Below are 14,617 nucleotides of genomic sequence, written 5' to 3'. Positions count from 1 at the left end.
TTCTCTGGGTCAATACGATTACGGCATTACCAAAACTCATTTTTATTTCTTCTTTCGCACCATAAAACCCTTTTTTTAAAAAAAAATTGTATTTGCATCGCCTCTTTTTACGTGCCATAACATTTTTATCTTTTCGGCAAGTGAGCTGTGGGAGGCCTTGTTAACTGTGAGATGAGCGGTCGTTTCCATTCCCCCCGTAAAAAAAATGATTGGTTTTAATGTTTAACGGAGATAAAAAAGAAAAATCCAGAATAAATTTCTATTTGTTTTAATGGAGTGAAGGCCCAGCATAATGGCATGCATGTTGTTGAACACGAGATACATTGTGAATTCGAGTTGAACTAAATGTTCATATTCAAATCTGCTAAGGATTACCCTTTGCAATCCAATTTTGGATTCAGGGTTTCCTAGGGGGCTCTCTCTTTGTGCCATTATACAATGGCGCCATCTGCTGGCTAGAGCCAGTACAGCATGACAGTATGTGTCATGCTGGAGAAGCCACCGACCACAGAGCTGCCATAAATATACAGTAAGAATACCCTGCCGGATGTCTTCCGACATCAGAGCTGTACAGGCTGTAATCAGAATGTCTTCAGACGTCAGACAGTGGATTAGAAAGGGTTAAGAAACAGTTGTTGGAGAACGATAACATAGGTCATCAGTGTATAAACCAGTAACTAGGACCAATAACTTGTGTTACCACATATATAATAACTGTTTAAGTCCCTGGAGAGGAATGCGTACATTGGTTAAGAGTTCTAGATAGTTTGTCACTTACGATTCATGGTATGTGGACATGTGCTTCTGGGTTTATGCAGAGGGATTTTACATGGGACGTTTTGATTGCTTTTTATTGAGTTTTTTTGGGAGACCGCTGAATAAAAAAAATAAAATTTTTTTTTTAAAAAGTCCTTTCTTTCTTGTTTGTAAACTTCATTTAACTTTCTTTCTACACATAAGTTTTGTCCCTCAAAGGGGCTTGAGGATGTAATTGCAGATTTGCTGGTATACTACACTGCACTATTTATATAATAAAGCGCAGCGTACTTCTGACAGCTCCTGTGGCAGGCAACATTTGATAGGCTGGCACACCTGGCAGAACCAGAGGCCTTGATCAGGTCTACGACTGTCATGGGGACCCATCAGCACCTCACGATTGCATTGTAGGGTGCCAACAGATGACAAGATGAGCTGCTCCCCGTCACGCAATTACATGCAGCAATCACTGTTGATCATGGCAGGGCATGCAAGGGGGTGAACAGTCGTCCATTAGAGAAGGAGCCTGGCCGCCAGACAGTGGAGCCCTGGTTCTTGCAGACAAGGGACTCACATGTCAGACTTAGAGGCCCATTAGTGATTGCCGTAAAAACCATGTGCGGCCAGTCTAAGGGGTTAAAGCAATTGAATTGGATTAGAAAAACCTGGCATTCTCTTTCCCTTATAAACAGCGCCACCCTTGTCCATGGGCCATGCTTGGTATTGCAGCTTTTGTAAAATGGTCCTACCAATAAGGAACCCCTTTATAGCATATCCCTAAAGTATAGCCCTAGCACTGCGTGCCATGAAATATCTATTGCCCCATGTTTCCCTGATAAATGAGGACGCCCCCCAGCTGATGACATCATGTATGACATTTAGTACTTACCAGCAGTTTCCTAGTAGCCCTTGCAGTATATCAGAAGGTCTTGGTGTGCGAAAGACAGACCACTTCACTCCGCGGTCTTTGAAGATACTACAGTTAATCTCTTGCGGTCGCAGCCATTGTTTTACCCTTTGTTGGACGCTATCCGACTCTGGAAAGCCAACAGAACGAGGCCCGGGAGGAAAACTGTCGTCCACAAAATTCACCCTGTTCTGGGATAGGGACAGCCAAGAGGACAACTGTCAGGAAGGGTATTAGTATATTACATCAGGAAGGGAAGGAGGGGGGAAAGAATGAGAGATGGTTAGTAAAGGAGGAGAGGATGATCCGCCAGAATCACCCAGCTGCGTGCAATGAGCGGGGAGTAATGTGGTGTAGGGGCACCTGGGGCCGCGGCCGCTACAATCCATGGAAGGAGACAATACAACAAAAAGAGGAAACACTGAGGGGAGCTGAAGTAAGGGGAAGCCACATATAATCACACAAGTATATAAAATACAATACTAGATCAGTCAACAGCGGAATTCTGCTTTAATAGATTACCACCCTTAAGTGGAAACCTACATTAAAGAGTTTGTGCCAAGTTATGAAGTTATCCCCTACCCACAGGACTTTAACTTTAAGAAAGGGGAGGGTCCGACCACTGGGACCCCACCGCTCCCAAAAACAGGGTCCAGTTGGTCCCCAAGTGACTACAGTAGAGGTGGCACAGGCTCTATGAGAGGGCTGGAGATTACGGAGTTCAAACGCTTCAGCAGTAAGGTCACTGAAGTGAATGGAGCATCGGAACGGCAATTACTCAAGGACTAATCGGACCTTATTCTTGGTGGGGATCCCATTGGTCCCCCTGTGCCTGTCATTGTGGTGGTCAGCAGTGACATCAGAATGAATGGAGTGCCGTCTAAGCAGGCACAGTTGGCGCTCCATTCATTTTAATGGGGCTGGTGGATATACCCGAGCACTTACCACTCAAGCTTACCACTCCGCACTTTCTGGCAGTCCCATTGAAAATGAACTGAGCAGCATGCTTGCCCAAATGGCGTTCCATTCAGTCTCCTCCTTACTGCAAGGGGTGCAGAAATCCCATAGTGAGGAGGACGGGGGACACGGGATAACTTGTGATTCTGGTACAAGTCCCTAACTTGAACAACCATTGAATGATCGATCGCCTGGTGAACATTCAGTATGCAGATGCAGCCATACATATTTTAGTTCATATTGGCAACCACATGTTTTAACACTGGCCATACATGTGCAAAGTGTATCATCTTCTCCTTTCACATCCGAAGTGAGAGCTTAAATTCTGCTAGATTCTGTGACTTTAGTTCTGTCTTACCATCGACAGAGCTCCCACAATGCACTGCTCTGAGGTAACCAGCAGTATTTTGAATGGAGCTTTGAATGTAAAATAAATCTTGCTATTTGTATAGCGCCAACTTATTCCACAGCACTTTAAAGTAATTAATTTGTTACCCACGTCTACCAACGTCTAATACACTTCAGCTGGTACTTCCCTACATTCATCCAGCAAATGTTTGGCGAGTTCTCTCAAAGAGGATGCATTGTCCTGTCTACAGTGGTGCAAGGAGCGTCATCATTGGACAGTTGAGCAATGGAAGAACGTTCTATGAAGTGATGAATCATGCTTATTTACCTTCACATCAGATGGAGGTACCTGGGTGTGGAGGAGGATGGGCGAACGGCTTCTGCCTGAGTGTGTTGTGCCAACAGATAATTACGGCAGAGGCTCGGTTATGTTCTGGGGATGTGTTACGTGGCATGGGCTCGGTCCGTTGGGTATAGTGACAAGAACCATGAACACGGAAGTGTACCCTGACATTCTAGACAGCAATGTGCTGCTGACAATGTGGTAATACTCTGGGAATGGTCGGCCATACTTCCAACAAGGCAACGCACCTGATCACTACTCCAATGCTGTTTTATGTTGGTTTGAGGTTGGTCTGAACCCTATTGAATATCTTTGGGATGAACTGGAATGTTGGGTCAGGAAATATGAACAGCTCCCATCTTCTATGAGAGAAATTGCCAGACGTTTGCAGGATGAATGGAGGGAAATACCATTTGAAGTGTATCAGACGTTAGTAGAAAGTATACCACGGAGAGTATATGATGTCATTGGGGTCAAAAGAGCGCCACTAAGTAGTAACATATGGAAATAAATACTGCATTTGATTCTTGATCGGGTGTCCAATTACTTTTGATAGGATATATGAACACTGCCCAGCTGCCCTCAGCTACGCTCCCCCTCCTCCAATCAGTGGGGTGTTCAGCCCTTTTCTCCATACTTGTACAGTACAGAGGTCTGAAGCCCGCTATTCTCAGGGTAAGATTTTGTGCAAGCGTTTATACGGTTAAGCCCCGCCGCCTCCTTCCCTTGTCACACGGCAGGTGCACTTTAAATAGAAGCCATTGTGTTATTGTGTGCATGGTAGTGTCATGTGCTGTATAGCGTGTAGAATACCGTCAGTGTCAGGTTCGTCTTTGGTGTCAAGTTCACAGTCGAACGTCTCGTTGTTGACAGTCCTCCATCACCGCAGGTGACGAAGCCTTACTGGAACGTGGCCACATTCACAATTGTTACCAGGATCGTTGCTCGCAACAATGAACAAGAGCAAACGGTGCCAGGGATTTATTTCCACTGCCTGCTGAGCCGGAGAGCTCACAGAACAAACACTGTGCGGTCATTCAGGGCGAGATGACGGAAGAACAGATGTGGGCAACGCACAAAGACCCATAAGGGACACTGGAACCAACACCAAACTGTTACCCGAGCATGGGGTGGCAATATCTGACATATCATCTCTGAAGGTACGGACTCTCCTTGAGGAGATCCAGCTAGTAGGAAGTGCAATGCTCCCTGGGAGAAAAAAACAAAAGTATGCAGAACAGATCTCCTCCAGAAGAAATATGACTCTTTAGCGCCACCTATAGGTGGCTACCCTGTAAATCAAGGTTTCAGCCTCTATAGGGGCTTTCTGAGCAATTTCTACCGATGACCTGTCTTCAGGATAAGTCATCAATAATTGATCGCTTGGCGTCCGCCGTTCGGGACTCTAGCCAATCAACTGTCAGCGCTGCAACAGTGTACAGAGTGGAAGCAGATAGCTTGGACCCCTGTTTAGTGGCCAGCGCTGATAATTGCAGGCACAGCTCTCATTGACTTTTATAGGAGCTGCACCTGCAATTATCAGTGCCAGTCACTACACGGGAGGGAAGGGGTTCCCGAGAGGCAGACCCCAGTCAATCGACTATCCTGAGGTCATTAGGGGAAATTGCCTCTTTGAAGGACAGTAGTCTCCAACCTAAGATAATCGGATATGCTGGGAGTTGTAGTGTCCCAATAGCTGGAGAGCCACAGTTAGATTGGCATAGCCGAAAAAGTGACCAAGAAATATACAGGAGCCCATTAAAGGGGTATTCTAGTGAAATCAAGTTATCCCGTTCACAGGAAAGGGCATCCATCTATTGGGACCCCTACCGATCACAAGAATGGAGGGCTTGTCCCCCCCCCCCCCCTCCTATTTAAATGAAGTGGCGGATGGGCAGGCACACTGCAGCTCCATTCATCTCTATGGGACTGACAGAGATAGCCAAGTGCCATACTCAGCTCTTTCCAGCAGTCCCATAGAAAGAAATGAAGTGGAAGCATGCATGCTCAACTGCAGCTCCATTCATTCAGGGGTCTTCGGGACACCCACTCTTGTGATCAGTGGTGATCTCCGCAGTTGCACCCCGCTGATTAGAGTGTTATCTCCTAACGTGATATTACGGAATACCCCTTTAATATAGCACTATGACAAAACCTCAATTTTCTTTTGCACCAATTCTCATAAATGTAGCTTAATATACTTACTGTATGAAAGGGGTTGTACATGCACCGCTGCTTTCTTCCAGAAACAGCGCCACTCGTGTCTGTCTCCGGTATTGCAACTCAGACCTATTTTCTTAAATGGGACTGAGCGGCAAAACTAGTACTAGCCTATGGACAAAAGTAGTGCAGTTTGTGGAAGAAATTAAGATATATATCTAGTAGTACGTAAATCCAAGCCAAAGCATCCAAAAATGGCGCCTGCGCATTTGTACAGAAGAAAAATAAATAAATAAAAATCCATATTGTAGATAGTAGAGCTCACCTCTCGGCAGAAGCTGACAATATTCTCCCAAAGCTCCTTAGCTTCGCCTTCATCTGTTTGCCGTCTGGTTTCGGCCCTAACGCTCTCCCTGCGACACAACATCCGTGTCCCCACATTACGGTGCTGGGCTACATAGCCTTGTGGCGTGTGACATGCCACACAGTGAGTGCAACGAGTCTCATTCAAAAGGGTACATGCTGGGCAAGCCCACTCTGTCCTACGGGAAGTTGGCATAGGGAGGACTACTGTGCTGGATGGGGATGGCAAGCTCTCCATTCCGGTTGTACTATTGTCACTCTCGCTTGCCCGCAACGCTCCACAGATACAACATCTACTGGCACTACCAAGGTTACGCAAAGTGCATTTCCCACAAGACCAACTGGTGTCCGAATTTTGTGGCGCAACAGAGGATGGAGTCGTTTCAATGGCTGTAACCTCTTCTTCCAAGACGCTCAGGCGCTTGGGAAGACGACTTGGGGCAGAAGGAGGAGGAGAGAGTGGGTTATCTGGTGCCACCTCTCTCCGGCTTCTGGGAACAGGAATATTATGTGGTCCCGGTGAAAGTGGTAGTGCAGGTAAGGGCCTGGGAGAGTCCGGCTCACGGAGAGGAGCGGTTGTTTGTTCATCTGAGCCTTGAAAAGCAGCAGGAGGTGGAAGGATTTCCGGAACTACCAACGCCTCCGGTGGGATTTTGGGCAAGGACAATTTCCGTGGTCCACCACAAGCCGAACAGGAGGTGGACACAGGAGTGTTATGTAGAGTACAACGAGCACAACTCCAACCCGAATTTAATATAGGCTGCTGAGTCGGACTAGTTATATCCTCCGGGTCGGATTCTTGGACAGGGGATCTTGCATCTTCATGTGGTCCACGGAGGATGCCATTGGGAACGGCAGGAGGTGGAAGGAACCCACAAAGCTGACAGCCGGTTGGCGGAGGTGAAGGGTTGGTTGGAGCAAGATTGGAAAAGGTACATCGACTACAAGACCAACGCTGTTCGGCTGAGCTCAGTCGTAGGATGTGGTTGAGATCCGGTAGATTGCGAGGAGCTTCACATATAGAGCAATGTCGCTGCCCATGGGGATTTAGGAATGTACAACGGCAGCATGACCACTCCCCACAGGGTGAGGGGGCAGCCATGGGGTCTGGAAGCCTATGGGCAAAAAGCATCAAAAGATTAGTTAGCCTACAGACTTTACGCATGCACCAAAAGATAAGTTACATGTTATCAGCAAGTGTTCATGATACATATAGCAATTTTTGCTATAAAACACCTTGAACAAAGGGCAGCAGTAAAGATAAGCATGCAATAAATGTCAGACCATATCAGCGTTAACAGGAAAATTACTGTAGAGGTGTAATGAACTCATCGCAAGCTCACAAAGTCTAGTCAAAGAGCCTCTTTGTAATGTAACTTATTACGTATTTTGCGTTTTTCACTGTTTTTTTGTTGAATCCGTTTGCAGTCTTCTGTTACTACATAGAAACAGTCAGAAAGTAGGCTAGGGTCTGCTGACGGACCTTATTAAAGGGGTATTCCCATCTCAGCCAAACATGAAGCAGATGGAAATGACAAACAAAATAGCACAGTGAGGCATAATGTTTCTGTAACTCCCATTCACTTCTATGGTAGTTCTAGAAACGGAGTAGAACAGTCCGTTTCGGTTGTTTTTGTACATCCAGCCACCGGTGGCTGTGGAGGTGTGCCTCGAGGGGATTGTGGGATCCACGTTCTGGCGATAGATGCATGTCCCAGAGGTCCAGATCTATCAAACATTTATGGCATAGCCTATGGATATGCTATAAATGTATGATATGGGAATACTCCTTTAGGGTACGCTCATATGTAGCAGAATTGGTGCCAATCAGCACAAAAAAAAAAAAAAAAAAAAAAAAGAGCAACCGCTCATTTGTCTGCTAATTGGATTTTTGGGTGGTGCCACAAAAATCATCATCATGGTTGACAGCATATTTTCCATGTATAAACGGGGATGAAAGTGTACGAGGGGCAAACAATCGCATTAATGATTCTGCATTGGTCTGTATGAATGCCCTTTAAACGAACGCCGATATCCTCAATTGGCACTAGTTATCTGACTCGCATCGAGCCACGTAAAAGGACCTTTAGCCCTATTCGCTTGAATGGGCTGAAATGAGATACCAAACCTATGGGACAGAATTTCTCAGGCAATCCAATGGATGTGCAACAAACAACAAAGTCAGCACTTCCATTACAAATAAATTTAATGCAAAAGGTGCACATAAGCCACGGCTGTGACACATACAGTAACCAAAACACGTGCTTGTTTATGATAACCGCATAAAAACGCAAAGTTCTTATTGTATCTTAAGATCAAAACATGTGTGCCCATCTGCTCCATCCAGGCACATGTTTTGATCACATGTGCACTCAGAACCTTGCATTTTTATGCAGTGAGTATAAACAGTTGCGCAATTTTATTCAGATGTGTATGAGTGCTGAAGCATGTGTTACTGCAATCCCACAGAGGTGACCGACCTGCGATAAAAGCAGTAAGTAGACATATGCAACACGTATTATACAAGGTTCCACCAACAGCAGCTTGTTAACATCTTGTAGATCCAAGACTGTGGACAGAGTTTGATCAGTAAGCTTTCCATGATTATGGACTTAGGCGATTACTAGCTCTAAACTGGTGAAATTTCCTATAATCACTTAAGTAAGATACATATAAAATGGTTATGGAACATCCAACAGAGTAAACAAACAGTCTGCAAGGCGGTCATCATAAAGGAGGTGTGCGACTACAACTCCCACCATCCATATCAAGAGCAGATGATATGAAAAGCGCTGCGGAATAAGTTGGCGCTATACAAATAAAGATTATTATGTGAAGGTCATCATAATATCTAAGAGATGCAGACCGACCACGTATTGTATCCATTGAGCTTTCGTGGCCTTGTAGATGGTAACAATCCTGCTGACTGTACATAGCAAATTAATGATACACAATGATACAGAACTTCCAAGATAAATACTTCCTAACCACTGGTTCACTTAAAGGGGTATTCCCGTCTTCTAGAGCGATGGCAGATCACTAGTATATGCCACCCCTTTAGGACCATCGAGGATCTGACCTCTGGAAATCCCACCGACCGGGACAATGAAGAGGGCTGCAGTGCTGCATCCCCTTTGCCACTTCTCTCTGGATAGCAAGGCCCTGACAACCCGCTGCTGCAGGGGTAGTGCAGTGTGAACCCAGTCAAGTGAACAGTGCCATGCCACAGTTTGCAGGTGGCAGTGAGCGCCGCTGTGCAGGGAAAACATAGAAGTGGCTGCAGCACTGTCAGGATCAGTGGGGGTCCCAGAAGTCAGACCCCAGCTGATCATAATGAGGCCCTGTGAATACCTGTTTGCTATGTACACATTTGTTACCATTTTTCGTTTTTGACTTAAAATGATAATTTTTAATAAAAACCATTGGCAAAGTTGTTACATTTTCATGTATTTAGCTCTTATGTAGAATCTGCGTCTTCAAGGTTACAGGCTATAAAGTTAAATTCTGCGCTCTCATAGGTCTACTGTTTCTTTCTAACCTACCGAATGATTGTTAGTACGACATAGGGGGCGGATACACTGAATGGCCACTTAACTGGGACCACGCCTCTCATGATTGGCGCTTCCCTGTATGGAAATTCTCCCCGTGACCCTGGCGTGCAGCATAAAATCAGGTGACAAGTTTTCTGTGGACCAGTTTCAGTGTGAATCCACATTAGATGGCAAAATAGAGCGATCTGAGCGACTTCTAACGAGGCCCGGTCATCAGTGATAGACTAGCTGGGCGGGATTTCACTGTAAACCTTGTGGGTTTTTCTCCTGCAGCGGTGTGGAGAGTATACTGGGAATGGTGGAATCGAGGCAAAAAAGGCATCTATGGATGGAAACAACTTATCACAGAAAGGGGTCAGAGGAGGATGTCAGGAATTGTTCTGCCGAACAGGAGCTGCACAGTAAAGAGCAGCTGTGTACAGCGCTGGTGCTCCAAGTAACATGTCCGAATGCACAACCCGCCGTTCCTTAGCACAGATGGGCTATAACAGCAGACGACCAGTTCCAGCACCGTTGTGTCTAAGAGAAACAGAAAGAGGAGACTCCGGGGGGCAAAAGAGCACAAAACTTGTATCACTGAGAGGCGGAAAAACATCTCTTGGTCAGATGAATCCAGATTTCTATTGCTGATGGGAAGGTCAGAATTTGGCACAAGCAGCATGAATCGATGACCCCTTCTTGTGAGCTGGTGGAGGTGCAGTTATGATGTGGGGAATGTTTTCTTGGGGCACTCTGACGCCAGTGGATGGATGCCACGACGAAATGATGCAGTTCTAAAAGCTAAAGTAGGTGCAATATGTTGCTATTGTGGCCATTCAGTATCGAAGGGAGTGTAACTGGAGGATCTGTTTGCAGTCTGTAATAATGGGAACGCACAACTCCGCAAAAGAACCGAAGACTCAAGACGGTGGATTATGGTCATAGTAGCAGGTTCAGTCAAGGTAGCAAAAACCAAAACCATCCCTGCCCACCCTAAAGGGTTATTCCTATATTATAAAGTGATGGCAATTGTGGGTGGTCTGACGTCCGAGACCCCACTGGTCCTGAGAAGACTGGGCTGTACTCAGAGGCGTAACTTGAAGCTCCTTGGCCCCAATGCAAAATGTGTAGCAGGGCCCCTAATTATAATGTTTTATTAGTAGTACTGGGCTACCTATATGGAGAAGAGAGGCCTTATGGGCCCTCTAAAGCTCCTGGGCCCGGGTGCAACGGCATTCCCTACATCCACTATAGTTACGCCCCTGGCTGTACTACTACGACCCCTTCCCAGCAGCACCTCCCAATGACACGCCATCACTGTACAAGACGGGAGCACCCTTTTAACAACTCCTCGGAGTGGCCGTGGCAGCTCTGAGACTCTTCAGAAGCCGCAGTTCCCAGGTGGCGCGTCTCATGAGTCAACTTGGCATTGTAGAACACTATGCAAGTCTATAGAAAACTCTATTTATTTAATTGCACTTAATCTACATGTTAACAGTCAGCCTGCAAGATAAATCCGGGTGTGGACAGCGCAGGAGTTTGCAGACATTACTTGGACAAACACAATCTCACACATATAGTGAGGAATTGTATCTTTCCCATGGGGCAGCCGAGATCCACTAGATCTCGACCCCCTGTCCGTATGTCCTATCAGAGGAGGTCCTGAGCACCTATAACCTGGTCTGCCTCCCATTCATTGCATGCACGGCTGCATGCAATACCACGTTTCGCCCGTAGAGGAAGGCTGTAGAGGATGGAGTGGGTAGAAAATGTACTGACCGGAAATGGAGCGTGTGTTGCATATGTCCTTTCATAGGACTTTAGGAAAGTTTTGAAGTGTCCTATAAATATATGTTCTATTCATCTAAGCCCCCATTTATCAAAAACATTGATTTTCAATTGCCGTTTCCACATTCTAGTTAGCAGTTATTGCCTTTCCTCTCCATTACACTAAGTATCCTCATGCTGCTTCTTCAAGGCTTTTAGTTGAGATTAATTTTAAAACCCGTACATTTATCACAAGTTATATATAACAGTCCAAGTCTGGGAAAATGGAGGAGACTCAGGTTCGGCTTACCAACGCAACTTCCTTGGGAACCACACCAGCAAGTCTTATTAGAAGACTTGTCTACAGAGTTCGGGGATGCAAGTTTTAGGCCTATTTCACACGGGCTTGAAATATAAGCCCTACCCCAAAAATGAGCCCTAGCTGCATGAAAAACAAAGCAAAAACAATACATCACCTAAGAGGCGTTGTCGGCTCTGCAGCGCGTCTCCTCTGCAGCTCCGGTACTTGTTTTAAGTCTTCAGCCAGCGCTTCCTGGGTCAGGGCTTTCAAAGCCCCCGCCTCCAGGAAGCGCTGCCTCCAATTGGTTGATGGGGCAGGGCGCTCGAGGACCAGAGCCAGCGCTCGATGAATCGATCACAGCCAGTCAATGCGATTGGTTCATCAAGCGCTGGTTTTGATTTTCCCTCGACCGCTGAGGCTCAGCCAATTAGAGGGGTTTTTGAAACCCCTGACCAGGAAGCGCTCCATGAAGACTGCAAACCAGTGATGTATTGTTTGTACTCTTAGATGAAAGCAAGTGGGTCTATACACTTCTGTATGGCCATATTAATGCACTTTGTAATGTACATTGTGCATTAATTATGAGCCATACAGAAGTTATTCACTTACCTGTTCCGTTGCTAGCGTCCTCGTCTCCATGGTGCCGTCTAATTTTCAGCGTCTAATCGCCCGATTAGACGCGCTTGCGCAGTCCGGTCTTCTTTTCTGAATGGGGCCGCTCGTGCCGGAGAGCGGCTCCTCGTAGCCCCGCCCCGTCACGTGCCGATTCCAGCCAATCAGGAGGCTGGAATCGGCAATGGACTGCACAGAAGACCTGCGGTCCACCGAGGGAGAAGATCCCGGCGGCCATCTTCACAAGGTAAGTAAGAAGTCACCGGAGCGCGGGGATTCAGGTAAGCACTGTCCGTTTTTTTTTTTTTAACCCCTGCATCGGGTTTGTCTCACGCCGAACGGGGGGGGGGGGCTATTGGAAAAAAAAAAACCCATTTCGGCGCGGGACAACATCTTTAATTCTAGAGGAAACAGTAGGATTACACCGCATGAAAACCGCGTTTTCGTGCAATGCAACAGGAAGGAAGGCTCCATAGGGAAACAGATTACAAAACGTAGTAAATCGCGTCAATATTCAGCAACCCGCAATATTTTTTTTCTCGCAATGTAGCAGCCTACAAAACATCGCTAATGTGAAGATGAAAGCACGGGCCTCACATACATGCCATGTTTAGCAGTGTCGCATCGCCAGAAAATCACGGGATTTTGTTGCCCATGTGAAACCGGCCTTATACTCTCCTTCCCAGTCGCTCCCACGATGAGCGCTGAGCGGCGCTGCAAAGTAGTCTAATCATTCTAATTTTACAATGGACGCAATACTTAGCAGTGCCGCTCAATGCTCTCATCGGGGGAACAATGGGGACGGAGAGTATAAAACTTACATCTCAAAACTCTTCCCAAAAGCTTAGCTTATATGACTAAAAGTAAGTAACAGAGTCTCTGTATGCCGGATAGGCGATCACTGGGGGTCCAATCATTGGAATCCCAAGCAATCCAGAAAAGGGTCCTTTGGTCCTGAAGTGAGGTTAGCGGTGGTTGCACATGTGCACTGCTGTTCTATTTATCTCAAACTTAGCAATCACTTCAGGACATGCCAGAGCCCTGTTCTCAGTGTTGATTCAGGGTCCCATGCCTTGGACCCTCACCAGTCAGAAAGTCATCCTGTGGATATGGAATAAGTTTTAGTTATGGCACAACCCCTTCAAGAGCCCTTTTACACTGAATGACAATTGTTCAGATTCTCACTGGATAGTATTGCTTGGTGTAAATGCCAGCAGCAACGGAACGACAATTTGTTCAAAGTTTAGTTTCTGCAGGCATGAAAATCAAACGATGATCAGTCCATATAAACAGGCAGTTGTTAGTCTATGGGCGACAGCCTGTTTATTGTGAATGGATGCAGGCGGGACGGAGCGATCCCTGGCTTGCTCCACCTCTGTTCACTCAGCGATCCCTGCTTCTGTGTGAAAGCACAGCAGCGATTATCGCTTGGACGACCATCGGGCGCTTAAGCACCCAACAGTCGTCTCGGGGTGATTGGCAAGAAGCTGCCTCTCAGGATCCTGGTGATCACCTGATCTCAGCCAATGTTGGACAGCTCCATCCTAAGCTCTAGCCCAATTTTCAGGAAGGATTGAAATATAAGCTTTTCCCACGAAAATAAGCCCTAGTTACACTACATAAAAAAATATATATATTACCTACCAGACTCTGTTCAGGTCCCTCCCGCTGCTCTCTACAGCTTCAGCACGGTTTTCTAAGTCCTCAGCCGCTCATAAATCATCACTTCCTGGTTATGGGATTAATAAATCCCGCCTCCAGGAAGCGATGGCTGTGACTGGTTCTTTGACAACTGCTCAACCAATCAATGCATCGCTGGATAAACCAGTTCGATGGCTGTGATTGGTTTATCCAGCGCTGCATTGATTGGCTAAGCAGTGGCCGAAGAATAAGTCACAGCCATCGCTTCCTGGAGGTGGGATTTATGAATCCCATAACCAGGAAGTGATGTTATAGAGCAGCCAAGGACTGCAGGAAGCACTTCAGAGCTGTGGAGAGCAGCGGGAGGGACGTGGACCGAGCCTGCAAGGTAAATATAATAAGAACTCCCCTGAAAATAAGACCTAGTGTCTCTTTTGGGGCAAAAAATAATATAAGACAGGGTCTTATTTTTGAGGAAACACATTATTACACTATACCTATATGGATACATACTATTACACTTTTGGCTCCAATCACAATGAGAATGGAGCTCTCATCATCGGCCCCACTGCAATGAGAGTGGGAGCTGAGATGAGCTGATCGCCAGGGGCCCTGAGAAGTAGATCCCTCCTGATTTACTATTGAGTACAAGGGGTAAAAGTCCTGGAATACCCCTTTTAGTCCAATTAGCAGTTTCTTTTTAGATCTGGGTATATTTTAGTTCTCACAGACTCTAAATGGAATCATTAGAAGGTCAACTTCAGAAGAAATCTGGGAGTAGGTCACCTCTAATCTGGAGCGATGGATGGGTGGAGCTTATCTAGAGAGGTGTGGCTTTTTCTAGGTCTTAATGTAAACAGTGCAGTAGGGCAGGTTTCTGCTGCAGCAGGCTGCTTCTCAGGGATGGGAGTTTATGCCCCAAACACACTGTC

General features: G+C 46.3%; 1 protein-coding gene across 4 annotated transcripts in view; it reads right to left on the bottom strand.

The window, feature by feature from the left end:
- Window positions 1–14,617, bottom strand: part of CAPN15 (calpain 15) — a 61,070-nt gene that overhangs the window by 23,444 nt on the left and 23,009 nt on the right. For 3 of the 4 annotated variants that reach the window (XM_066576519.1, XM_066576520.1, XM_066576517.1), the window contains exons 2-3: window positions 5,797–6,949; window positions 1,646–1,881 (exon numbers count right to left, since the gene is read on the bottom strand). In XM_066576519.1, the coding sequence (XP_066432616.1) occupies window positions 1,646–1,881; window positions 5,797–6,936 (1,376 nt within the window). In that variant the 5' untranslated portion in view covers window positions 6,937–6,949. The remainder of the gene's footprint in view (window positions 1–1,645; window positions 1,882–5,796; window positions 6,950–14,617) is intronic. The other variant, XM_066576518.1, reaches the window with a different exon arrangement.

This window comes from Eleutherodactylus coqui, chromosome 8, assembly GCF_035609145.1.
Source record: "Eleutherodactylus coqui strain aEleCoq1 chromosome 8, aEleCoq1.hap1, whole genome shotgun sequence".
In the NCBI taxonomy this organism is placed as follows: Eukaryota; Metazoa; Chordata; class Amphibia; order Anura; family Eleutherodactylidae; genus Eleutherodactylus; species Eleutherodactylus coqui.
This window is presented reverse-complemented; position numbering and strand designations above follow the sequence as displayed.